General features: G+C 42.6%; 3 protein-coding genes across 14 annotated transcripts in view; 1 reads left to right on the forward strand and 2 right to left on the reverse strand.

Annotated features, from left to right (window-relative positions):
* Nucleotides 1-27,445, reverse strand: part of LOC128343042 (zinc finger protein 287-like) — a 64,050-nt gene that overhangs the window by 23,462 nt on the left and 13,143 nt on the right. For 2 of the 3 annotated variants that reach the window (XM_053291409.1, XM_053291408.1), the window contains exon 3: nucleotides 25,161-25,280. The exons of the other annotated variant lie outside the window; for it this stretch is intronic. The gene's annotated coding sequence lies outside the window, so the exon portion shown is untranslated. The remainder of the gene's footprint in view (nucleotides 1-25,160; nucleotides 25,281-27,445) is intronic. 3 annotated transcript variants of the gene reach the window in all.
* LOC128343044 (zinc finger protein 397-like) overlaps nucleotides 1-27,445 on the forward strand; it is a 42,769-nt gene that overhangs the window by 3,800 nt on the left and 11,524 nt on the right. Inside the window, exons 1-7 of one of the 10 annotated variants that reach the window (XM_053291419.1) lie at nucleotides 14,669-14,819; nucleotides 15,620-15,682; nucleotides 16,175-16,353; nucleotides 18,281-18,427; nucleotides 18,872-19,059; nucleotides 19,920-19,991; nucleotides 26,854-26,938. In XM_053291419.1, coding sequence (XP_053147394.1) covers nucleotides 18,370-18,427; nucleotides 18,872-19,059; nucleotides 19,920-19,991; nucleotides 26,854-26,938 — 403 coding nt within the window. In that variant the 5' untranslated portion in view covers nucleotides 14,669-14,819; nucleotides 15,620-15,682; nucleotides 16,175-16,353; nucleotides 18,281-18,369. Of the gene's footprint in view, nucleotides 1-14,435; nucleotides 14,492-14,668; nucleotides 14,820-15,047; nucleotides 15,069-15,619; nucleotides 15,683-16,174; nucleotides 16,354-18,280; nucleotides 18,428-18,871; nucleotides 19,060-19,919; nucleotides 19,992-21,841; nucleotides 21,964-26,853; nucleotides 26,939-27,445 lie in introns of those variants that run through there. The other 9 variants (XM_053291420.1, XM_053291416.1, XM_053291413.1 and 6 more) reach the window with 9 other exon arrangements.
* Nucleotides 1,982-24,657, reverse strand: LOC128343123 (gastrula zinc finger protein XlCGF49.1-like). Its single transcript, XM_053291672.1, has 2 exons — nucleotides 24,584-24,657; nucleotides 1,982-3,252 (listed from the first exon to the last, which is right to left on the reverse strand). Exon 2 carries the CDS (start codon nucleotides 3,128-3,130, stop codon nucleotides 2,306-2,308), a length of 825 nt encoding a protein of 274 aa, XP_053147647.1. The 5' UTR covers nucleotides 3,131-3,252; nucleotides 24,584-24,657; the 3' UTR covers nucleotides 1,982-2,305.

Here is a 27,445-nt window from a genome sequence, read left to right on the forward strand (position 1 = left end):
AAACAAATAAAACATCCCTCATGCAAAGTCTGACTGAACAAACTTTTCCTTAGACTAAACTTCCCGAAGCCATAAGCCCTGGCTCCTTGCCTTGAACTCACCAAACGTCTGATGAGAATTCAAGCTTCCTGTCTTTCAAGGATCTGCAGTGTTATTCTCCTTCTGCAGCCAACTTCCATGGCCACATGTCCTCCTGTGCATCTCCAGGCTAGCTTCTTCTAACAAAGAACTCACTTCATCCTGGCAACAGCTCTCTAGGTCCCACCCACCTGGTGTGCTGATTGGCTGAGCCCTAGAGTTCACCAGCCTGTCAGTCAAAACAGAGTTCACTTCTGGTTAACTCTTTGGAGGGAGGTGAGCCTGATCACTACAACTCCCTATAGACATCTGGGGTTTAACATCTTTGCCAGCCTTCAAAAGAGCCCTTAAGACACACTTCTTTCAGCCAGGTTTTTAGTACTCTCTGAATGTTTTAATTTTAATTTAATTTAATTTAATAAAAGTATTAAAATTAATAAAAATAATTAATAAAAGAGATCCCATGCAAGAGTCACACCTGAGGAGCCTGTAAAGGTACATTTAATTTGGAGTAAAATTTTAGTAGGAGAGTCTTAAGATGTGTAGATCATGGACTGTGTAAAGATATAAATGAAGCAGCCTTATACTGAGTCGGATCATTTTATGTAAGTTATCCATCTTGTAAGTTTTAGGAAAAACTTTTAACATGTATTATTTGCACTTTTAAAAACATGGGCCCAGATTTATACTTTTGCTAGTACTGTTTTGCATGGGTTTTGTGTTCTCATGCATTCTCCAATTATTTTTGGAGTAGAAACTCTTGGCCTTAGTGTTTCCCATCTGTAAAATGGGTATATTTGTTTTCCAAAATGTCCAAATATGGACCTGCAACAAAATGTTGCACTATTTACTTAGTGTGAATGTATTACCTGAGCCTGTGGCCAACCAAGATGAAAGAAGTTTCCTCAAAGCTTGCCCAGCAGCATCTGGGCGGGCAGAACTTAACACCAAGAGATAAACTGTGTAAAGCTCCTTCTTTCCCATCACAAACAGGGTTGCCTGATTGGCAAGGAAGCCACAGTGTTTCAGCTTTTTCTGCTGTAGATAGTATTGGATGCCTTTCCACCTCAGAAGCAGAAGGGGTTGTGACTGTCTTAAGGGAGTATTCTTCAAGATGAACATTTCCTGCTTTTCTTGCTCAAGCCTTCCTCTCCATAAACTCCACCCGGGGGCATAGCTAGGGGAGAGGGGTCCTGTGTTTGTCCCTCTCCCCAGCAGCCCCTCAGAGTGAGGGAGATAATGAAGAAAATAGAGAGGGGTGGATCTGGGGGGCCCACAGGAGCTGAGGGGCCTGGGGTTCTTTGAACCCATCTGCTCAATTATAGCTATGCCCCTGACTCTGCCCACCTGCTTGTCTTCAGTCTGAGCATATGAACATTCTATCTCATTGACTTTCATGGGGGCAGTTTTGGGACATTGCCAAACTTAGATATTTTTTTTTTTAACACAAATGTATGTGGATTTTACTTCCATCAATAGTATAGATTCATTTGGAGTTGCCATTTTAGTATAACCTCAAAGAAAAGCACTTTTGATTTAAAATGCATCAGGAGGATGGAAAAAGAGCCCTGCTGGACCATCCTGTTTCTAACAGTGATCAGCAAGATGCTTCCGGGAAGCCATAAGCAGGGCACGAAAGCAACAGCTCTTCCCTTCTGCTCCTCCTCTTGTCCCTGGCAATGGAGCTTCCATTGAGCTAGGATGGCTGTTGGTAGACCTCTTCTCTATGAATTTCAGCTACAAGGTGGTGATGGCCATGCTCACTAGCCATCTAAGCTAGTGAGCATGGCCAACACCACCTTGTAGCAGTGAGTTCCATCAGTTAGACTGTGAGAAAAAGTTTTCTCTCAATTTCACTGGATGGCCCAGTTCTAATATTATGAGAGAGGGAGATGAAGAATAAACCACCTCTTTATTAAACTTTTCCATACCATGCATCACTTAAAAATCTCTGCCATGTTGCCCTCCTTAAGTTGCCTTTTTTTAGCCTAGCCCAAAGCTTTAGCATATCTTCAGAGAGGAGGTGCACCAACCATCTTCAATATCTCATAACAATTTTACACATTTTTGTGGTTTCACATCTGTGGTTTACTTGCATGTTAACCTTTCTATGAATATTTTAGAAAAGCGAACATTTAAACAAAATATTAGCTTTTCGAGCAACCTCCCTCTACCTCTGGGCAGGAGAGCTGCAATCGGTACCAAAGGTGCGGGCTCTCTCATCATCTTAGTATTCTGATGGATTCACCCCTGCATGGATTTTCTCATGTCTATGAAGATCACTCCAATTAAGAAACCTTTGCTCACATGACAAGCACTTATAATTTCCCTCTCCTGTATGAATCCTTTTGTGTACACGAAGGGATCCTTGATAAGTGAAGCTTTTCCCGCAATCAGTACACCTGTGTGTTTTCTCTCCTGTGTGGATTCTCTCGTGTATCCGGAGGGAAGAGCACCGTGTGAAGTATTTCCTGCACTGGGAGCATTGGTATGGGGTCACTCCCGTATGGGTCCTCCTGAGAACATTGAGCTGCTGCCTCCGGGTGAAGCTCTTCCCACAGTCAGAGCAATTGTAGGGCTTTTCCCCTGTGTGTATTCTTTTGTGAGTGTTAAAGTTGAACCGGAGGCTGAAGCGCCTCCCACACTGACCACACTCGTATGGTTTCTCTCCCGTGTGCATCCTCCTGTGCCTGATGAGGGCCGACTTCCGGCTGAAGCTTTTGCCACAGTCTAGGCACGCATGGGGTTTCTTCCCAGTATGGCGCTGCTCATGCTTGATGAAGTTAGCTTTGCAATTGGAAGTCTTCCCGCAGTACAAGCATCTGTATGGCTTAATAGCTATTTGCATGGCATGACTGTTGTTAAGCTGTTCAAAGCCCCCATTCTTTGTCTGCTCCTCATTCATCTTAAATGTGGTGAAGTCATTCTGAAAGGTGCTGTTATGTAAGTCAGTGTTGCCTTCCTCATAAAGGAAGGCCTGTTTGCTTGCCTTTCCTGGCTGGTTTTCACAATGGCCTCCTGGTGTTTGGAGACCCCCTGACGTCAGTCCCATCTCATAGCACTGGAAAAATCCCCCTTTGGCTCGTTCCAGTGATAGTTTACAGATGACCACTTGCTCGGGTCTTTCCAGCTGAAAGGTCTCCTCTTTGTTCTCCTGCACTTGCCCAGTGCCTTCTAGAAATAAACAAGCAGAGAATTGTGACATGGGGAGGGGAGGGGCTGTGTATCAGGTGGCATCCACTTATGGATGCCTCCAGCTTGTTTGGTGGCGACCCATGAGCGGGTTTTCTCTGCGGCTTCCCCAGAGCTTCGGAATACGCTTCCTTCTGAAATAAGAGCATCTCCTTTTCTGTTTGTTTTCAGGACGAACCGCAAGACTCTCCTGTTTTTGCAGGCTTTAATTTAGAATTAATTTTAATAATTTTAAAACCTCGTTTTAATATCGATTTTATTCTATTTACTGTCATGTATTTTAATTTGTAACTTCTAAATATTTTAAATTTTGTACACCGCCTAGAGATGTACATATCAGGTGGCACAGAAATATGATAAATGAATAAATGAAAAAGAAGCCACAGCTCTGAGCCCTGCTCTACACCCACAACGGAACAAGGTGGTAGAATGGAATGAACCACTTCAGACTGGGGGGGTTCTTTTTTTAACTGGTCTCTGATGTTAGATAAAGGCAGACACAAGTAGAAACATTAGCAGAAAGAAAGGTTCTCGAAGGGGAGCATTCAAAAATGTGAAGGTCTTGCAAGGCCTGAAGCAAGGGGCCAAATGCTACCTTGCCCCATGCCCCAGGGAGGGCCAGCCACCTATCATAGCCAACCCTTGAAAGCTCTGAAAGCCTCCAGCAGCCTCCTCTTCTCTCTTCGTCCTGCTTCTTGCAATCTTTGCAAGGAGTGTGAAAAGAGGCAGTCCTAGCAGCCTTGCAAGGGTCAGTTCTCTCAAAGGCCAGTAATGCTGTTAAGCCTTGGATTTCTGCAGGGAGTACATTCCACAGCCTAGGAGCAGCTGCAGAGAAGGCCCGATCCAGAGTTGCCACCTGACAAACCTGTGGTAGCTGGAGATGGACCTCCCCAAAGGATCTTAATGCGCTTTACTGTGCAATGGGGAACATGCAGAAGAAGGCACTGTTGAAGGTAACCCAGACATAATCAGTTCATGGCTTTGAAGGGCTTTTAATAACCAGCACTTTTCATTTTGCAAGCTGCCACTACCCATCCCTGTGTTTTTATCCTAAACATCCAATACTCCCAGCCTCACCAGTGACCTGGAGAGCATGTTGCATACAGATCCCACCACAACCAGATCTCCCCCATCCTATCTCCCCTTCCCTGGCTACCACTGCTGCTCCTGCCCCTTATCCTGCTGATCTGACTACCTGGCTTTTCGGCTGGAAGTGGGAGATGGAGCAGAAGCAAGTGTGGAGGAGTGAAGCAATGGACTACTGTCCACTCTGCACTCTCCTTCCTTTGGAACTGTCCCCCACCCTTTGCACTATGAGAAGGCAGAGAGCGGGCGAGCAGGACAAGGAACAGTGGTAGTGGCCCCACCCCTGATGAGTAGGGTAAAGGCAAGATGGATGGCTAATGGAGCCATGAGACCATTGCTTCCACCAGTCCACTGCCTGAGGCAGCTACAACACCACACCTGGTCGGTGGGCCAGCCTGGTGTGGTGCATTAGCACTGGACCTACAAAAAAGGGAAGTGCTCTTTTTCTTCAACACTGTTGTTCAGTCATAAACAAGGTCCAGATATGGTTGCCGCTGGCTCATTTGGTGATGACTTGGGACTGGGCCTTCTCTACACTTGCCCCAGGGCTTTGGAATGTGCTCCATGTCAAAATAAAAGCTTGACCATCTCTGGCTGCCTTCAGAAAGACTCTTAAGACACACCCATTTTCTGAGGTTTATTGTTAAAATATTTTTAAACCGTTTTAATTGTTTTTATTCTGTAAATTTGTTTCCATTGTGTTCTGGGTTTATGGTTGTATTTTTAAACCATGTGGTTTATGGTTGTATTTTTAAACCTAGGTTGTATTTTAAACATCAAGCCATCTATAAATACTATAAATAAATAAAATAAAATATGCAAAATGTGTGTAGACTTAGTGAATTAAGGTTGCAGTTCTATGCACCCTTATTGACATTGTTCTCAGTGGGTCTTACTTCAAAATCAACATGCAGAATTCTGGGCTACATATTTATTTATTTATTTATTTATTTAACTAATTTTGGGGGGGCTGCAGCGAAACAGTGACCATAGTGCCATCAAATTCAGCATACATGCGGGGAGAGAATCACCAAGGACGTCTAACATGGACATTTTGAATTTCAGAAGAGGAAACTTCTTTAAAATGAGGAGTATGGTGAAAAGAAAGCTGAAAGGGAAAATCAGGAGAGTTACTTCGCTTCAGAATGCATGGAGTTTACTCAAAACCACAATACTAGAAGCCCAGTTAGATTGTATACCCAAAAGGAGGAAAGGTACCACTATGTCCAGGAGGATGCCAGCCTGGCTAACGGGTACCGTCAAGGAAGCCATAAAAGGGAAGAAGACTTCCTTCTGAAATTGGAAGACCTGTCCAAATGAAGAGAACAGAAAGGAACACAAACTCTGGCAAAAGAAATGCAAGGTGACAATAAGGGAGGCAAAAAAAGAGTTTGAGGAACATTTAGCCAAAAGTATCAAGGGGAATAACAAAAACTTCTTTAAATACATCAGAAGCAGGAAACCTGCCAGGGAGGCGGTTGGACCATTAGACAATGAGGGAGTGAAAGGGATTAAGGAGGATATAGAGGTTGCAGAGAAGCTGAATGAGTTCTTTGCATCTGTCTTCATGGCAGAGGATACTGAGTATATACCTGTTCCTGAACCAGGCTTTAAGAGTCCTCAAAGAACTCAAATGTCAAATTGCCGACCTCTTTGCCAAAATATATCACTTATCCCTGAAATCGGGCTCTGTACCAGAAGACTGGAGAGTAGCAAATGTAACACCGAGTTTCAAAAAGGGATCCAGGGGCGATCTGGGAAATTACAGGCCAGTTTGCTTAACGTCCGTTCTGGGCAAATTGATGGAAAGCATCCTCAAGGATAAAATTGTAAAGCACCTAGAAGAACAGGCCCTGCTGGGAGTGAACCAGCATGGCTTCCGCAAAGGTAAATCTTGCCTCACAAACCCTTTGGAGTTCTTTGAGAGTGTCAACAAGTGTGTGGATCAAGGTGATCCAGTTGACATAGTATACCTGGACTTCCAAAAAGCTTTTGACAAAGTTCCTCGTCAAAGACTCCTGAGGAAACTTAGCAGTCATGGGATAAGGGGACAAGTACATGTGTGGATTGCTAACTGGTTGAAAGACAGGAAACAGAGGGTAGGTATAAATGGAGAGTTTTCACAATGGAGGGAAGTAAGAAGTGAGGTCCCCCAGGGATCTGCACTGGGACCGGTGCTTTTTAATTTATTCATAAATGAACTAGAAGCAGGGGTAAGCAGTGAGGTGGCCAAATTTGTAGATGATACCAAACTCTTTCGGGTATTGAAATCCAAAATGGATTGTGAGGAGCTCCAAAAGGATTTCTCCAGACTGGGGGAGTGGGTGACAAAGTGGCAAATGCGGTTCAATGTTAGCAAGTGTTAGGTGATGCACATTGGGATGAAAAACCCCAACTTCAAGTATATGCTGATGGGATCTGAGCTGTCAGTGACTGACCAGGAGAGGGATCTTGGGGTGGTGGTGGACAGCTCGTTGAAAGTGTCAACTCAATGTGCGGCAGCTGTGAAAAAGGCCAATTCCATGCTAGGGATCATTAGGAAGGGGATTGAAAATAAAACGGCTAATATTATAATGCCCTTATATAAAACTATGGTGCGACCACACTTGGAGTACTGCGTACAATTCTGGTCACCACATCTAAAAAAGGACATTGTCGAACTGGAAAAGGTACAGAAGAGGGCAACCAAGATGATCAGGGGCCTGGAGCACCTGGCAAGACTACACCTGGGGCTTTTTAGTTTAGAAAAAAAGACGACTGCGGGAAGACATGATAGAGGTCTATAAAATCATGCATGGTGTGGAGAAAGTGGATAGAGAGAAATTCTTTTCCCTCTCACACAACACTAGAACCAGGGGTCACTCCATGAAATTAGTTGCCAGGAGGTCTAGGACCAACAAATGGAAGTACTTTTTCTCACAACGCGTGATCCACCTGTGAAACTCTCTGCCACAGGATGTGGTGATAGCCAACAGCCTGGATGGCTTTAAGAGGGGTTTGGATGACTTCATGGAGGAGAGATCTGTCAATGGCTACCAGTCGGAGGGCTGTGGGCCACCTCCAGCCTCAAAGGCAGGATGCCTCTGAGTACCAGTTGCAGGGGAGTAACGGCAGAAGAGAGGGCATGCCCTCAACTCCTGCCTGTGGCTTCCAGCGGCATCTGGTGGGCCACTGTGCGAAACAGGATGCTGGACTAGATGGGTCTCCTTGGGCCTGATCCAGCAGGGCTGTTCTTATGTTCTTATGTTCAGTGCAGTCTAGTTATTTGCTGGTTATCTGTGCATGCTGGTTATTCGAACAGGTGAATGAGAAGCCCACATGGCTCAATTTAAAGTCAGGGCTCCTCACTTTGCAGGGTGGGGGAAATCAAATTTTGCAAAGGGCTCCAAAATCATAGAGCTGGCCCTGTGCAAAAGGATAGGTTATGGAAAGTATCTACTGCATGTTATAGAATGTTTCTATTGTCTCTGACAATAAAAATAATAATTGTCCAAATGATTGACTATTAAGCAATAGTTAACAATATTATTTCACATAACCCCACTAGGTAGGTGTAGGTAGGTGTATGTGTGTGTGACATACAACCATACAATATGGATGATTTGGGGGTAACACATCTTTTTTAAAATAAAAAGAACTCTTATATTTAGCAGGAGGAGAGCAACTGACCCTATCCAACCCCAGCACAGCACCCCTCCAGTGGCTGTTGCTGGTATCTGCCTTATGTTTCTTTTTAGTTTGTGAGCCCTTTGGGAACAGAGAACCATCTTATTTATGTATTATTTATTTTTCTATGTTAACCGCTTTGAGAACTTTGGTTGAAGATCAGTCTATAAATATTTGTAGTTGTGTATAATAGAATAGAATGGAATAATCATTTTATGCAGGTAAAAAATCCAGAAATAGTAATAACATTAGGCATCCCAACTTTTTCTCTGCTCTTGCAGCACTAGTATCTGTCACCAGTAGTAGGTTTTTAAAATTAATTTAAGGATCTTTCCCCTAAGAGCTTTACAGGTTTCAAACTGCTTAAAAACATGAAAGGTATTTCCCCCTCTTTTGAAGTGTTGAGCTGCATATTATCTAAACAGTTGCTACATAGCATTTACATGCTATGTAACCTGATCGAAGTTCTTACTATGAAATTTGTGGGTGTAGATTCTAACAGCCATGCAAGTAGGTGGCAGTTCATATGACTATACAACAGCACAGGAATAAAGAGGGACTTGCACCATAAAGCTTGCTATGATGCAAATAAAGTATGTGGATGTAATCCCTATCGCAGCCTTGCAAGGTTTGGCTACTAGACAATATTATGAGACAATGGGGGAAGACAAAAGATGGTCTGCTATTCTTGATTTTGTGTTTTTTTTAAAGAAGAGCTTCAGCAAAATTGCTCCCCACCCCCACCCCCACTCTGCTTGTCTCTACAAGGCGGGCTAGAGCACATCAAGGCTTTTTTATGTGACTAAAAAGAAATTTGCTTCTCTAGCTTTCACCTTTCACCTTTAAAAGTTTTGCCCTCGAGTCAATGTAGACTCTTGGTGCTTACAGAGCTCTGTGGTTGTCTTTTGGTAGAATACAGAAGGATTTACCATTGCCTCCTCTTGTGCAGTATGAGATGATGATGCCTTTCAGCACCTTCCTATATCGCTGCTGCCGGATATAGGTGCTTCCCATAGTCTGGGAAACATACCAGCAGGGATTCGAACCGGCAACCTCTGGCTTGCTAGGCAAGTCATTTCCCCACTGCTTCACTGTACCTCTCAGAAAAAATACTGCCTCATTAGGATAGCACTGTACACAAGGCAGTGTTTAACATAGTAACCTAGTAACTGACAATTGTCCTAAAAAATGAATCTTCCATTAACCTTCATATACTCACATCAATTGGCTAATCTTTTCAGGGGTGGGGGTTGGGTGGGAGGAGGCTTTTCTGGCAGTATAAAGGTAAACTGTAGCTCATACATATATAGAGATATAGATATATATAGTGGTCTTGTAGTGTTTGTCCAATAAAATACCAACATGATTTGATGGACAGCTATCTGCTGTCCTTTAATTTCCAATAGAGGGGTGTGTGTGTGTGTTTAAAATAAAAACATTCTGCTTTCTTGGGGAATTTGAAATACAAACCTAATCAAATGTACTCTGTATACAGACCCACACTACCAGAATCTATAAACTCAAGTCTTAAACCAACCAAGTTTTAGGCTGTACCAAAGCATTTTTTTAAAAAATTGTGACATTCCATATTATTCAATTCCTCCAGGCATACAGCCATATTAGTGATGCATAATGCTGACCAATCACTGTTTGTCTCTAGTTAAACAAAGACCATATTTACCCAAATAAAATACAACTTGGAATGTAAGAATACCCCCTTAGAAATACAGGTTAAATACAAGTTACATGTGTATTTATCCAAATTGAAAAGGACTCTGAATTTAAGATGACCCTCCTGATTTCTAATACCAAATTGGCAAAAACCTAGTCTTGGATTCAGGTAAATATTGTAAAAAGTTTACAATGTACTGTAGTTGTCCCATTCTCTGGTGCAGGATTATAACTTTACGGTTGTGAAGAGAAAAATACATAAGTTCATTGTACATTTGTTAAAGGTAAACCTCCGTGTGTAAAATCATTGTATGAGAGGGCTTGGTGGAAGGAAGGAGGAAATGTTTCAGTACCTACACATTTGTGAAAATATGGTCCAAGAGTACATTAACGATTGTTCTGTGCTTCCTTACCTTGTGGTATATGCTTATATATTTTTTTCTTATTGATGGATAATGTCCATTCCACATTGTATGATGGCTGTGTTCTGGTTGCGTTTCTTCTAATAAATACTTTTGTTATCTATACTGCCCAGTCTAAATTTATAGCCCTGGGCAGTTTACAACTAAACACACAAATCAGTCAAAATAACTGTGATAACACTATAAGGACTGTAGGCCAATAACAGAACGTGTAACTGCTTGCATGCACTCGGCCTATTAAAAAAAAAAAAGCAACAAAAATGACTCCCTGCTTAACCCCAGCAACAACCCTGTGAGGTAGCTTACGTAGCTCTTTACACAGCTAAGCCAAGAGATTCGTCAGCCATTCTCCACCACTCAGATACAATGGTTTCTGTCTCCCCCATGGCAGTGGTTCCTTCTCTATTGGATCTAGCGATCATTTTCCTCATCCACACTCGTACCTATTATTTATTTATTTTTCAGATTTGTAAACTGCCCCAAACTTATGTCTCTGGGCAGTTTACAACAACATAAAACAGATTAAAAATTAAGTCCTAGAAACAATTTAAAACTACAGTCCAGTTAAAAAGCTTGGGTGGAGGAAAAAGTCTTTAGGGACTTTTAAAAAGTTGCCAGAGATGGGGAGGCTCTTATTTCAGCAGGGAGCGCATTCCAGAGTCTTGGGGCAGCAACAGAGAAGGCCCGTCCCTGCGCAGCCATCAGACAAGAAGGTGGCAACTGCAGACAAACCTCTTCAGATGATCTCAATGGGCGGTGGAGCTCATGACAAAGAACATATTCTCCTAAATATGTTTTCTTAAATAAATATCTTAAATTATTGCCTCTATTTATCTGTCCAAAGGTCAGAAACTTCTATCTCTGCACGCACACACATTAAAATGCATGCCTCTGCCTCTCCTCCACTCTGTGCTAAGCCATGAGGTTTCCCCTCCCTCTTTATCTCATCCCACAAACATTTCATAGAATACCCTTGGCTGACTGTAATGTGTGAATGTAATGCATCTAGAACCTAATAATGAGAGTGATCTTCTTAATTTGTAGAAACCATAGAATGCCAGTGCGGGGTGGGTGGGTGAAATAATTGCCCTCCTAAAAGCAGATATAAAGGAAACTGCATCAAAGAGTTAAATGCTGCCACTACAGAAATGAATGTGTATGGAGAGCTGAAGACTAATTTGTTATGAAGGAACTGAAACCATGAACATTCTTCCCTCCTTTAGCAACTGTTGCTAAGTCCAAACCTCTAGCCTACTCAGCAACCAAACACAAACAATTACAATATTCAATTAACAAAAAAGTTTCAGTTTAATATGTTGTGTTAAGGGCTTTCCATGTTCACTCAAGCTTCAAAATGCCAGGAAACGGCAGCTGCTAAGGGCTAGACATTGTGTTTGGGCAATGTGGATATGGTATTGTATCCTATGTGGCGGCTAATTCCAGTTTCACCACTGCCATGGAGGTGGATGACTGTCGGTGGCAGTGGGGTGGAAGTAAGGTCCAGAGTGTCTGTTCACTGTGGCCATCCTGCACTGAGTAGGGGGTTGGACTAGATGACCTTAAAGGTTCCTCTCAACTCTGGCATTCTATGTGGACTGTATTGGTTGCCAGTTGGGTACTTGTAACATGGAATGGTAACTTCAGTTGCATAGACTTCACCTGCCTATTTCACTGAATGGACAAATCTGGGACTTGGGTCCACCGCTCTGCCACTGACAGTCGTTCAGCTCCAAAGCAGTAATGAAGCTGGAACTAACCATGCCATAGGATATCCTGTTTCCCAGCCTTTTTTTAGCCTGAGGCACACTTTTAGGAAAAGGGAAAGGTTTGAGGCATATTGTTCCCCAGCTAAAGACACACAAACCCTTTTGCCCCACAACACACATGCATACTCTTTTTAAAAACTTTACACACACTTTTATTTATAAGTTTTATTGTGGCATCAAAGCCACTGCAAAAGTTTTTCTGACATTATCATTTCGTTGCTTAAAACTAAAGTCATCACATTATATACAGTGAGGATAAAATTAACAAATTAATTAGCTGGAAATCAGATTCTAAAGCAAACAAATATTTCATAAGCAACTATAATTTAAAATAAAATAGTGTAATGTGTTTGAGGTGAGGGAAGGTCCTTTTTGGGGTTTGGGGTTTTATTTTATTTTATTTAGGCATATTATTGTCATTATAAGTATCATTATTTATTTATTTATTTGATTTCTATACCGCCCTTCCAAAAATGGCTCAGGGCGGTTTACATTAAAAAACCACTAAAACCAATTAACTGTTAAAACTGAAAAATGTACAAACATAAAACCATTATTAAAACAATTAAAACAGTTTTTAAAACCCTGGAAAACTAGGCCAGACCTTTATGGTTTAAAAACAATTAAAAAACCCTGGAAGGGCAGGCCAAACAGATAGGTCTTAAGGGATCTCCTGAAGGCCAATAATGAACTCAGACTACGGATTTCTGCCAGGAGTTCATTCCACAGCCCAGGAGCAGCTACAGAGAAGGCCCGCCTCTGAGCCCACCACCAGACGTGAAGATGGACCTCCTTAGAGGACCTTAACGTGCAGTGAGGATCATGTAGAAGAAGGCGCTCTCTAAGGTAACTCGGACCTAAGCTGTTCAGGGCTTTAAAGGTAATAACCAGCACTTTGTATTTTGCCCAGAAACATACTGGCAGCCAGTGCAACTGTTTCAAAACAGAATATAGTCTCTACGGGTTGCCCCAGAGACCAATCTGGCTGCTGCATTTTGAACTAACTGAAGTTTCCGAACTATGTACAAAGGCAGCCCCACATAGAGTGCATTGCAGTAGTCAAGATTGGAAGTTCATATCGGTGCATATTCACCCTTTTGCCTTCCTGGGAAAGCATATGGCAGCAGTAAAAGTTGTTTTCAGGATTTTGACTGTGCTTCATCTTTCTGACTGTGCTTCATCTGTTTTACTGCTTCTGTCTCTTGATTGTATTTATTTATGTAAGGAATATGTGTGCATTCCTTTTTTGCCTTTCCAGGAAAGCACACAGTGGCAGTAACATCTCAGTTTTGGGATCTTGCTTTTTGCTTCAACCCTTCCACCCCACCCCCAGGTCTTTTTGCTTGAAGACCATTAATATCTGGAAGGGGTTCTCAACATGGCATGAGGACAGGTACTACATTGCTATTTTGAGGTCTCCTGCACCAGGTGACGTCCCCTGCTTCTGCCCGCCATTTTGTGGGCAGTAAGAGTAAAACCGAGGAAAGGATTCCCAGAGAAAGGTAAAGGCCACAAATGTTATGGCTACAGAAGCTGGAATACCCAGCAAGTGAAGTGTGTTTGCCAGCTTCTGCAAATGTTCATCCATGCAAATCAGAGGAAAATACTGTATATTTTAAAGGGGGAGAGGAGATACAAGGCACATGTGCTTGGGGAAGAATCTGGAGGTGACACATGTGAGGTTGTTGTCTACTATGCAACATCTCTTCCAGTTGGGAAATTATTCCTAATGTCTAGCCTAATCAATTACAAGCAATTACAAGGAAGCCAATGTATGCTAGACATTAAGAATAAAAGGTACTCGACTCCTGGTGACCACAGAGCCCTGTGGTTGTCTTTGGTAGAATACAGGAGTGGTTTACCATTGCCTCCTCCCACGCAGTATGAGATGATGCCTTTCAGCATTTTCTTGTATCGCTGCTGCCCGATATAGGTGTTTCCCATAGTCTGGGAAACATACCAGCGCAGATTCGAACTGGCAACCTTCTGCTTGTTAGTCAAGCATTTCACCGCTGCGCCATTTAAGGTGGCTATACATTAAGAATACTCCCCCCAGAGAGAGAGAGAGAGAGAGAGAGAGAGAGGTTTTTCTCCCTCTCTCATAACAGTAGAACCCAGGGTCATATGTTGAAGTTAAATGCTGGGTGATTGACAGACAAAAGGATGTACCTCTTTACACAACATGTATTTAAACTATGGAATTCGCTGCTGCCAGATGTAGTGAAGGCCACCAATCCAAACAGCTTTAAAAAGGGATTAGACAAATTCATGGAGGATGGGGCTCTCAGTGGCTATTAGTCTTGATAGCTACATATCTCCATCAGGATGGGGGCGGTGGTGCATGCCCCCAAGCACCAGGTGTTAGGGAATGTTAATAGGAGGGGATGGTTGCCCTCTTGTACCTGTTTGTGGGCTTTTCAGATGCACCTGGTTGGCCACTGCCTATAGATAGGAAGCTGCCATTTACCAAGTCAGGCCATTGGTCTATCTAGCTCAGTATTGCCTACACAGACTGGCTGCGGCTTCTCCAAGGCTGCAGGCAGGAGTCCCTCTCCGTCCTACCTTGGAGATACCAGGGAGGGAACTTGGAACCTTCTGCATGCAAGCAAGGTGCTGGACTAGATGGGCCTTTTTGGCTTGCTCCTTTGGGGCTTTTCTTATGTTTCTACTCCTATCATATTAGACAGCGCTGTTTGGGGGACAGTTTAAAAGTATTGCTCTTTTAAGATAGTAATTCCACGCATTTGAAGGGCCCTTCACCAGCTGAACACCCAACTGTGACCATAGTCAAGCAAGCTGCTGTAAATCGCTGTCTGGAAAACCTCTAAGACTGGGGCTTCCGGTTTCAGTGATCGCTTGCTGTGGCGAAACAGACAGCACTACAGGAACAAGGGGAGTCACAGCTGGCGTTTTAGCTGTACAGGTAAACTGGGGAAGGGTGAGTTCTTGGACCATGTCCCTACTCGGTTCCTTTCCCTGAAATTGATTTCCGTTCACTTGAAAAACAAAAAGGGGGTTGTTTGTGGTTTTTCTTATTCTCCTTCCCTCTCCTTCCTTCTGACCTCCATCTTCTTCTCCCAAATCCCTCTTTAACTCACCTCTCCAAACTGCTGGCTCAGTTGCAGCCTCTACAGAATTATTAAACAACCCAAAGTTAAGGCAGCCCCCAAGGCCGGTTAATTAAAGGGTGAGACAGGAAAAGGAATTCAATGCAACTCAATGCTGGGTTTAAAAAAAACACCACTTTATTTGCATTTCTAGGCCTCTCTAGGCAAGGCAGCTTAGTGTGTTTAACCCATTCAGTCTCCTAAGAAGCTCGCTAAAAGCTTTTAGAGCAGGTTGGTCTGTTGCAGCACAAACAATAGCATGAGTCCTCAGAGTGTGTGTGACTGAATGCTCTGACACATATCTAAAGAGGTCATGCGCTGACACATTGTCCACAGTGAAACCTTAATATTATTTTATTTACTTACATTTGAATGCTCCTAATTATAACGTAACTATATGCTTTCCTTGGTGTTCTGTTCTCTAGCCTACAATACACACCTGTTTGTCAAGTAACTATTTAGGGGTGTGTTATGGTGAGCCAATATGCAGCTTTCAGGCCAGTTTTTAAATGAAGGAATGTTGTGCATCCCATTTCCCCCCTTCCATTAATAAAATAAATGATAAATTTTTTTGATAAAATTTGCCCCCTACATGAGTAATATTGTTCAAATTGTTTTCTATATATTTCAGGTGCATTGGTCACATAACTATAAAAACTGTCATCGCCTGACTGTGGATTTTCAAATATGTCTGGTAAACGTTTTCTGCTTTCTCTGCTTTGGGTATTAATCTCCTTTGTGAGGACAGAAGGAAAGACTGACAAAATGTATGGAACTATGAAATTGTAGATGAATGCATAGTTCTAGTACCCAGTAACTTGCCTTAGTTAATCTCTGCCCGTTTGGTTAAGGCACTGTTTCTTACCTCAGTCATAGTATTATTTTATTATTATTTATTTATTGTATTTTTATACCGCCCTTCCAAAATGGCTCAGGGTAGCTTACAATTAAAACAAACCATTAAAATAGTAAAGAGCTAAAACAAAAATTAAAAAACAAAATAACAGCAATTAACAATCTAAAAACATTTTAAAACAACAATTAAACAGTCGCAGTAATTAAAAACCCTGAAACCGGGTTAATATATTAAAACCGATTTAAAAACCCTGGAAAGCCAGGCCAAACAGATACGTTTTAAGGGCTCTTCTGAAGGCTAATAGAGAATTCAAATTACGGATTTCCGCAGGGAGCGCATTCCACAGCCCTGGAGCAGCTGTAGAGAAGGCTTGCCTCTGAGTCGCCACCAGACAAGCTGGTGGTAACTGGAGACGAACCTCCTCGGATGACCTTAATGTGCGGTGGGGATCACACTGAAGAAGGCGCTCTCTGAGGTAACTCGGGCCTAAGCCGTTCAGGACTTTAAAGGTAATAATCAGCACTTTGTATTTTGCCTGGAAACATATCGGCAGCCAGTGCAATTGTTTCAAAACAGGTGTAATATGGTCTCTCCAGGTTACCCCAGAGACCAATCTGGCTGCTGCATTCTGAACTAATTGAAGTTTCTGAACTATGTACAAAGGCAGCCCCACATAGAGCGCATTGCAGTAGTTGAGCCGGGAGGTTACCAGCTGCTGCACCACTGTTCTGAGGTCATCCTCTTCAAGGAATGGGCGCAGCTGTCGAATCAGCCTAAGCTGATAGAAAGCACTCCTGGCCATGCCCTCCACCTGAAATACCAGGATGAGGCCTGGGTCCAGGAGTACGCTCAAGCTGCACACCTGCTCCTTCTGGGGGCGTGTAACCCCATCCAGCACAGGAAGATCTAACTCAACCATCAGATTCTGAGCCCCCACAATGAGCACCTCTGTCTTGCTTGGATTCAGCTTCAATTTGTTATCCCGCATCCAGCACATTACTGCCTGTAGGCAGGCATTTAGAGAATGAGTGCCATTTCCTGAAGATGAAAGGGAGAAGTAGATTTGGGTGTCATCAGCATACTGATAACACCCAGCACCAAATCTCTTTATGACCTCACCCAGCGGTTTCATGTAGATATTGAAAAGCATTGGTGACAGAATGGAGCCCTGGTATGATAAAAGGTCGATGATAATTATTTTTTCTCATAAAAACAGCCCTGCTGGGTCAGACCCAAGGCCCATCTAGTCCAGCATCCTGTTTCACACAGTGACTCACCAGATGCCACTGGGAGTCTACAGGCAGGAGTTGAGGGCAAGCCCTCTCTTTTGCTGTTACTCCCCTGCAACAGATATTCAGATGCATCCTGCCTCTGAGGCTAGAGGTGGCCTATAGCCCTCAGACTAGTAGCTATTGATAGATCTCTCCTCCATGAAGTTATCCAAACTCCTCTTAAAGCCATCCAGGTTGTTGGCTGTCACTACATCTTGTGGCAGAGAATCCCACAAGCTGATTACGCATTGTGTGAAAAAGTACTTTCGTTTGTTGGTCCTAAATTTCCTGGCAATCAATTTCATGAGATGACCCCAAGTTCTAGTGTGATGTGAAAGGGAGAAAAAATTCTCTCTATCTACTTTCTCCACACCATGCAAGATTTTATAGACTCTATCAAGTCTCCCCACAGTTGTCTTTTTTCTAAACTAAAAAGCCCCAAATGTTGTAGTCTTGCCTCATAAGGAAGGTGCTCTAGGTCCCTGATCATCTTGGTTGCCCTCTTCTGCACCTTTTCTAGTTCTACAATGTCCTCCTTTAGATGTGGTGACCAGAATTGTACGCAGTACTCCAAGTGTGGCTGCACCATAGTTTAATGCAAGGGCATTATAATATTAGCAGTTTTATTATCAATCCCCTTCCTAATGATCCCTAGCATGGAACTGGCCTTTTTGTCTGTGGTCACAATCATGTATTCCTTGGAGATAATAATTTTCTATAGGCCCATTCACACATTACGTTTAACGCTCGTAAAATGAGTGTACAGTCTTTCACATGTTACGTTGAATGCAGGTACAGAAGTACGCTTTCTATCCTAGCTGTATCATGCATTTAAAGGTTCTGTATCCCAGCTCACTTTTAAAATGAACACAGGTACAGTCATTCACACAAACGCATGTATGGGTGTACAGACATCTGTACACTCGTACAGCATAATATCTGAATTGGGCTTATGTTGTGTTACATACCCCATTGCTATTAATGTGTCTTAACAGTCGGATGAAAAGCATCCCAAATTTGAAAATGTCTCAATGTAGCATTGCCAGAAGTATCAAACTACCTTTCCAGGGTCTTACTATGAATGTAATTTCCACTTCTAGAATATATAACCTCTACTTTCAGCCACTGATACTGTTTTGTTTTCATATAAAACAAATATATACAGATTCAACTGTAATATCACCTTCCTCAACCTTTGAAGACAAAGTTTCACGCATTCTGGCATATAAGACCTCCCGAGTATATCCCAAAAGTATGAGGAAATCCCAAAGACAAAGTTTTCGGAAAGTGGCAGAAAACTATGGTCTCGAAAGTAAGTTTGCTAAATGAAATAAAATTAGATTTTAAATAAAAGAGCAGTAGTTTAGCATATCATACACAGCACAGCTACAACAATAATATTAAAACTGTGGCAGAACATAATTTTTAAATGAATCTGTAATATGTACTGATAGTAGCAGTGCAAAATTGTCAAACATCTTTCTAACAGCTGATATTTATATGTTCCAAGCAGCTCAGAATAGGATTAATCTAAGGAATGGAACATCTACCTGCTTGCTCCTGCAGATGTTGGACTGCTTCTCCAATCACACTTTCTCATTATAATGTGTCATGACCAGGGATGGCTCCCTTCCCTTATCTTGTGCCCTCTCTATACAAAGTCTATGTACTGGTTGGGTCTCAGTAACTGAGCACAAACAGGCTGTGTATCCCAGAGACAATAGCTATAACTTCTCCATACTCTCTAATCCTACAGATGGAACACTTTACTATGTAAAAAAAAATAAAAAGCTTGAAGTTATCCTAACCTTAAAGAAGGCATTGGAAATATTTAATCAATTTCACAAGAGCTGCACTGGAGGACACTGCGGCATTGGCAAAACTCGGACAGCCATTGGGGCACGATTTTACTGGCCAGGAATGTCAAAGGATGTTTTGCAATGGGTATGTGATCTGTGAGATTTCCACTGTATTCTCCAAGTTAGCAAGAAGAACCTTCTTCATCAAGAGTGTCCTTATGCCCCCTTGACAGGGACAAAAAAAACACAGAGTGTGCACTCCTAACAATCTTTGACATGCGTTGTATTCAAGTCTATTATCGTATGTACTGTAACTATCTACAGAACACAGCATTTAACACTTCTGCAGCATGTGAAGAAGTCATCGATACAGGGGTGGATCCCTAATTGACGGTGCGCTCTGCATGGAGGTTGCTGGGGAGGGAGAGCCACTGTGCTCACCTGCCATTGGTCTCCACAGTTCCCCGCCCGTTTACCGTTGGCCTCAGCAGTTCCCTGCACACCTGCCTCTGGCCCCTGCTCACTGTCGCCAACTTCCCTCCCTTTGCTGCAACCCGGTATAATGATATCACTGCCCCAGCACCTATTATCTCGGGGATGGGCTCATGCAGGGGCGGTGACATCATTGTACCATGTTGCGACTGGCAAAGGGAGGGAAGCCGGCAGCAACAATAAGTTGGTGTGTGTTTATAGGCATTTAAAAACTGTTAAATTATTGGTTTATGTTGTAAACTGCCTAGAGACTTTGGCAGTGGGCAGTATACAGATTTGTTAAATAAATAAATAAAGGTGGTGAACGGAAAGGCTAAGGAGGCCAGCGGCAGGGGGCCGCCAAAAAATCTAGCCAAAGGCTGCCACCAACATCGCTATGCCATTGCACCTATAGCTGATGATAACCTGACATGCAGTCAGGGGGAAGATTTGGTTCAACTCCTACATTAAATTGTCCGTGAGGAGAAGAAACACAGTGGAAGAAGGAATCTGACTTTGTATTCACCCTTACAGGTGTCAACGTGTGATGTGTGCCAGAAATCTGGCGTTTCCCTACATGGTGACACTGAGTTGCACAGTCTTCCAGTAAGTACCTATAATATCTAATTATTTATCCTGTAGCCCACAGGTTGGTTTGTGGTAGCTTAGGAACATAGGGCTGCATTATACAGAGTCAGACAAATAGTCATTGGTCTATCTAGCTCAGTATTGTCTGCAACATTGGCAGCAGCTCCCCAAGGCTTCAGGCAGAAGTATTTCCCAGCCCTACCCGAAGATGCCAGGTATTTAAACTGGGATGAGGTTAGTGCAATGCATTTACCTTTTGATATTTAGATTTGTTTTGTTCCCATTTTGAAGAGTGACCTGAGCTGCTTTTAGATAGATAGATAGGATATGACATGCAGAAATTGGCAGGTGAAACTTTTAGTATGATGCAGCTAACCATAATAACTGACTCATTGCTGCAGATCAAATGGCTATTAAAGAAACAGCTATAGGAGTAGATCCAAAAAATTGGCAACCCTAGCCCTCCACGCACACCTTGAGATGGTCTTCCAGATAAGGACATGGACATCCAGGCAGGCCTGAGGGGATTGCCACTTTCATCTGAGATAATTCCTGGACACTACTGTCAAAAGGGGAGGGAAGTGCAAATTTTAAAATCCTACTATTTATTTTATTTTATTGATTTATTTAAATCTTGGTGGCTTTAGACCAAGATTTGGAAAGAGTGCTGGACAGTGAAGCCTGGTGGCTGTTACACACATTTTCCCCATATGGTGTTATTTGTATAGGAGAGGGTTAAGAGCATTTCACCTCAATAATGAAATTAAATGTGCCAAATAAATATGACAGTAACACAAGTGCATGTGAGAAATGAAAGAAAATTGTATTGTGTTGATTTGTTTAACAGCAGTTTTTTTGCCTTGTGGTCTCAAACACTTGGAGAGAAGCAGCAAAAAAAAAAAAAAAGGCGGGGGGGGGGGTAGTCATTAAAACAAACAAATGGACCCTAGAACAAATCAATCCAGAATTTTCACTCGAGGCACAAACAACCGGGCTCAAACTATCAACTTCGGACACATTATGCGAAGATCCAGCTCCCTTGAGAAGTCCATAATGCTGGGAAAAGTTGAAGGAAAGAGAAGAAGAGGATGACCAGCAGCAAGATGGATGGACTCGATTACATTAGCAATGAATGCACCACTGGGAGACCTTAAAGGCCAAGTTGAATACAGATCATCCTGGAGAGAATCTATCTATGTGGTCGCTAAGAGTCAACACTGACTTGATGGCACTTAATCAATCAATCAATCAATCAATCAATCATTAAAGCAATCTTTATACTCAAATTCCTGGACATTTTGTATCGAGTTCAACACTTTTCCCTACATCTTGAGACTGTCCATTTCCTAGACTTTCTAGGTCAATCCTGAATGTGTGGTACTTTACCTGAGTGCCTGGCACTGAACATCTCTTTTGAGAAACTAAGCTCTAGGGCTGAGCCGAAATGGAGCAGGAGATATTTTCTGGGGAAGTTTTCACCAATGGCAAAAATCAAACTCAGCAATTTTTCAGGGATAGGGAATAGTAAACTAAAGCAAAACTCTCCCAGAAGTCTTCTCCCAGATGTGTGGAGATTAGGATTGCCAAGTGGCTGGGGAAATAAACCTAGCTAGGTCCTGCTCCTGTGCTTTTATTAACAACATCTGATGTGCAGAAATTGGCAGGTGAAGCTTTTCAGAGCTCAGAGATAAACATGATCAATTGCTCATTACTATAGATCAAACTGCTGTTTAAAGGGACAATGATGGGACCTGCTTAAGAAGTTGGCAACTTCACTTCTACCACACTAGAATGTCAATCTGCCTTTGCCCTGAAGGGGTTAAATACACAGAGCTCTAGTGCCTAGAGAAGCCTGCAAATTAATGACTTAAGCAAAGCCATCTTCCTGGTCCACCCCCTTCCTCCTTCCTTCAGGGGGGTGCTGCTGCTTTTTAGATGGAGCCATTGGGGGTTGCAGAATCCTTCCCAGAGGTTGCAGTGCAAGAAGTAGGTGAGTTAAACCACAGAGAAGTCATTGATGGAAAGGAGAAACAAATAAAAAGGAGGTGACAGAAATCAATTATTCTAGGTAGGGGGAGACGACCAGACAGGTCCATTTAGGGCTGCCAGTATTTCATCTGCCTTCTGAATCTGTGTTTGGAAAGGCAGCTTAATATGCAGACATCTGCAGGTGGTCATGTTTAGCTTCATGTCATGAAAAGCTTCACTTGTTAATGTTTACTATTGAAGGAACTTGTTAAAGACACAGGAGCTGGTCAGGATTTTGTTTGTTTGCTTGTAGGGTTGCCATATTCTGGCTTTCCAAATCTGGGTGCCTAATCTGCATATTATGTAAATTTTTTCAAAAATTTTGCATATGTAAATTAGCACCTACACTTTCTAGGTGACTTGTATTTGCTCTGGATAGCTACCAACAACAGTTGGGGAAGATGTCTTTGCCTGACCATTTTCTTCAACATAGTAACAGCAATAGAACCAAAAAATTGCACAGCTCCTTAATTAAGGCTACAATTCTGTACACACTTATTTGAGAGAAGATCTGATTGAAACCAAGTCCTTAGAACATTACAATACACACTGCCTGGCAGTGATTTACATCAAGAGCAAACTATCCTCTCAACTGCCCGAAAGAGTTCCTCTACTGATAAAAAAACCAAAGGCATCATTCCTCAGGGGATTACTGAATTTGTGAAAGTGAAATCCTCTCAGTAAGCCTCCTGTGCTACCTCTCTTAATCCAAGTTCAGTGGTTGAGCAGAATAGTGACTGCACGTTTTGCTCCATAACTCCACTTCTACAAGAGCTAAAGCTTAGCTTCCCCACCACCACTTTTTTAAAATGAAAGTTTGAAATCTGGGCAAATCAGGGTGGGCTAAGCAATCCAAGTGAGATGCTTAAAATCTGGGTGAAACCTGGAATTCAAGGGGGCATCGCAAATAGTTTGTTTGGAATGTGTATACCCTACCCCTCCAGTGCAATACTGCTTGGGAAGCTCATAAAATAATAATAATAAAAAAGAATTAGTAACATTACTAAAACCAGATACCCATTAAAATCCGATCTAAAAAGTTTTTTAAAAACCCATCAGCTAAGTGGCAGATAAATTTAAAATGTCTCTCTAAAAAGATAGTTGGTTTCCTCACCAAGCAGATCAGTTAGTAACTGTAGTATCCTTCTAGTTCAGAAGGGCTAATTGGTAGGATGTAGTGTAGTCAGAGTTGCCAGATTTTGCTACTCTGCCTTGAAAAGCAGCTCCATCCATTGAAATCAGCTGGGGGAGCTTTTCAAAGCATGTAAATTGGCATTGCGCCACCAGGAGCCCCTGGTGGCGCAAGGAGCCCCTGGTGGCGCAGTGGTAAAACTGCCGCCCTGTAACACCAGAAGGTTACAAGTTCGATCCTGACCAGGGGCTCAAGGTTGACTCAGCCTTCCATCCTTCCGAGGTCGGGAAAATGAGTACCCAGAAATGTTGGGGGCAATATGCTAAATCATTGTAAACCGCTTAGAGAGCTCCGGCTATAGTGCGGTATATAAATGTAAGTGCTATTGCTATTAGATCTCTAATCTCCCTTGGTTGGGCAAGGTGATCCAGAGGGTGGTGGCCGACCAGCTCCAGGCGGTTTTGGAGGAAACTGATTATCCAGTGACCCATTTCAAACTGGCTTTAGAGAGGGCTATGGGGTTGAGATAGCCTTGGTCGGCCTGATGGATGACCTATACCGGGGAATCGACAGAGGGAGTGTGACTGTTGGTTCTCTTGGATTTCTTGGTGGTGTTCAATACCATCGACCATGATATCCTTCTGGGTCGCCTGGCGGAGTTGGGGATAGGAGGCACTGCTCTGCAGATCCCAGATGATGAAGTTTGCTGACAGTTGCTCTTCTCAACGAGAGCTGTTATATGGAGTCCCTCAGGGCTCCATTCTGTCACCAATGCTTTTCAATATTTATTTATTTATTATTATTATCATTATTATTCAATTTCATTGAATAATGAAATAATAATGTCATTGATTTACATGAAACCGCTGGGTGAGGTCATCAGGAGATTTGGTGCTGGGTGTTATCAGTATGCTGATGACACCCAAATCTACTTCTCTCTTTCATCTGCTTCATCAGGAAATGGCATTCATTCCCTAAATACCTGCCTACAGGCAGTAATGGGCTGGATGAGGGATAACAAATTGAAGCTGAATCCAAGCAAGACGGAGGTGCTCATTGTAGGGTCTCAGAATGTGAGGGATGAGTTAGATCTCCCTGTGCTGGATGGGGTTACACTCCCCCGGAAAGAGCAGGTACGCAGCTTGGGGGTACTCCTGGATGCAGGCCTCACTCTGGTATCTCAGGTAGAGGCTGTGGCCAGGAGTGTTTTTTATCAGCTTAGGCTGATTCGACAGCTGCGTCCATTCCTAGAGGAGGATGACCTCAGAACAGGGGTGCACCAGCTGGTAACCTCCAGGCTTGACTACTGTAATGCGCTCTACGTGGGGCTGCCTTTTTATGTAGCACCAATCCATGCTGATTTTGAAGTAATAACTAGCAAAACCCACACAGAGCATCTGCGCGCTAGTATTTGATTGCTCCCCTCACCCCCTGCCACAGCCTCCCTCACCTTAGTGATCTCTCCACCTTCACCTGAGCCGTACTCCTCCTCCTCCATCCCGTTGCTTCCACTCACTCCTCTTGGTCAGTCCTCCATCTCTTTACTCCATTCCCCTCACCCCTCTTGGTCGCGGCTGCAGTGTTACTGGTGCCTATTGGCCAAGCTGAAACCCCCTATCCCTAGAGACCTCCCCACCCTCACCCCGCTCCTGCTCCTCCCCACAGGAACAGCAGCAGTTGACGGGCCCTTCCTTGCTGCCACCACCACCATGGCTGCTCGCTCCCCTCAGGCCACTGACAGGCTTGGGCCCATTCCTCGCCCTTCCTTCTTTCTCTCTTCTCCTCCCTTCTCTCTCTTCCACTTGCTGTCCCCCTCCCCCTTCCTGAGTTAACAGACCTTGTTCATTTTGTTTCCTCATCGAATTCACACAACAGCAGTTCCCTTCTCCTGAAAGGGCTCCTTGCTCCCTCCCTCACAACCTCTCTCTTCGCAGACCCCTGCCCACTATCCTTTTATATAGAGAGATTCTCCTCTCCTCTACAATCAAGTACATCTTCTGACCAGTAACAGTTGCATTCCAACTGACCTTAACCATTAGAGGCTCCTCCTCCATATCTGCATACGGAATCTCCACTGCCCAATCACCACGGTGCTTCTGCTCTCAAACTCTCGAGAGATCCATGCACAGAATTAGCCTTGGGCATGCCTTAGAGAATTATATAGATAGATAGATACAGAACGGTGTTAAATCTCATACCATATTGTATTCTATAGAATTCAAGTGAGATTGAGGGAGAAACAGAAACTTATGGAAAGTGTGTGTGCGCGCATGTGTGCATGCGTATAAATTTTTAATACTGTATTTCAAATATTGCCAACTGACTTGGTGGTGAGTTCAGTCATGTAAATTTCATGAGAATACTTTTACTTATTGAACAGTTGTAAATTTAGTAACAGTCTGGGCAGAGCAATTTATGTATTTATTTTAAACATGCAACAGTTGCAAATGTGGCGTGCCACATCACTTATATGTTGGTAATACTTGCCTACCCTACAAAGTTGTTTTAACATTTACAAAATTGTGTGTGTGAAGTGCTTTAAATGCTCAAAAGTGACATTTATCCCTATAGTTTTTCACTTGCAGGGGGTGGGGGTGGAGCATTAAAATAGCATCTTCTTAGGGAAGGAAATTTATACAAACATAGAATTTCAGAGTTTGAAGGGGCCTTCAGGGTCTTCTAGTTCAACCCTTGCTCAGTGTAGGGAATCTGTGTCATTTGCCGTTCGTCTGAACTGGCCCCATATGTAAACTTGTTTGTATTTTGGTTTTTAAATTCATTGATTTTTTTTTTTTTTACTATAGTAATCTATTTCACCTGCTTTATGAGCTTGCATGGAACGATATAGCATGCTTTTAAAAAGAACTGAATTGACTTTCCTTCCACTTGTTATGGAATGGCTTATGCATGGACTCAAAATGCAGTGCTTCTTTTGCTGTTGAAAATCTGTAACCAACTTCTAAGTGGCACTAAAAAATTTGGTATTGAACATTCAGTTTCCAAAGTGGTCAAAGAAATTCATTTTTTTAGGTCTGGAAAATTCCATTTGATTTAGGGTGACTAATATTATTTTTGGACAGGTTGGTCTGTGGGTCATCTAGGAGAGACCATATTACTCCTGTGTTGAAAGAACTACACAGGCTGCTGATAAGATTCCGGGCAAAATACAAGGTGCTGGTTATAACCTATAAAGCCCTAAACTGCTTAGGCCCTGGGTATTTAAGAAAATGTTTTCTTCACCATGAGCCCCACCGCCTGTTAAGATTATCTGGAGAGGTTCGTCTGCTGTTCCACCAACTTGTTTGGCGACTTACTCAGGGACGGGCCTTCTCCGTTGCTGCTCCTGGACTTTGGAATGTGCTCCTTGTTGAAATAAGAGTCTCCCCATCACTGGCAATTTTTAAAAAGGCACTGAAGACACATTTATTCACACAGGCTTTTAACTAGATTTATGGTTTTAGATTTTTAATGTTGGTTTTAAATGATTTTAATTGTTTTGTTTTTGTTTTGATGTAGACTGCCCTGAGACATTTTTTGGGGGGGTGGCATATAAATAAAATAAAATAAATAATATCTTGGCTATAAAGTTAGTACCAATGTGATATCCTTACTGTTCCTTCAAAACAAATCAGTTTTCAGCAATCTATACATATTTATTTATGTGGTGCCAGCACTGAACTCTTTGATGTGGTTTCTTATGTTTTTATTTCTGCTTTGTAGAGAAGAAAGAATGGGTTTGTAATTATGCCTACACGTGCACAACAGCAACGTAAGGCAAGACGCCTACAGTATCAGAAGAAAAAAGGTAAGGTTGTAGAAGCACATGCTACACAGTGCACATCTCCTACTCATATTCGGGAAAATGCAAGGAAAAGGAACATAGAAAGCTGACGTCTGCCAAGTCAGACCATTGATCCATCTAGATCAGTGTTGTCTACCCTGACTGGCAGCAGTTCTCCAGTGATTCAAGCAGGGTTTTTCCAGGCTAAGCAGATACTCTACCACTGAGCTATGGCCCCTTCCCCTAAGGTTTCCAAGAGTAGTGGAAGGAAAATGAACAGCACACAGATAAAATTGTCCTACAAAGAACAAGACCATAAGAAATGTGAAAACTCCAAAAACAAAGAGAACCGTTCCAAAGAGAAATACTAAATCAAGATATTTCTGGAAGCAAAAGGATGCTTCAAGCTGTTTGTATCACACACAGTCAAGACAATTATGTCTGTGTCATTCAGCTTTGCAAAACAAACATAAATGAAGTTCTCAATCCGACTTGCGTTGCTGCAAATAAATTTGTACTTGCAAAAGCTGT

The sequence above is a fragment of the Hemicordylus capensis genome, chromosome 2 (assembly GCF_027244095.1).
Source record: "Hemicordylus capensis ecotype Gifberg chromosome 2, rHemCap1.1.pri, whole genome shotgun sequence".
Taxonomy (NCBI): Eukaryota; Metazoa; Chordata; class Lepidosauria; order Squamata; family Cordylidae; genus Hemicordylus; species Hemicordylus capensis.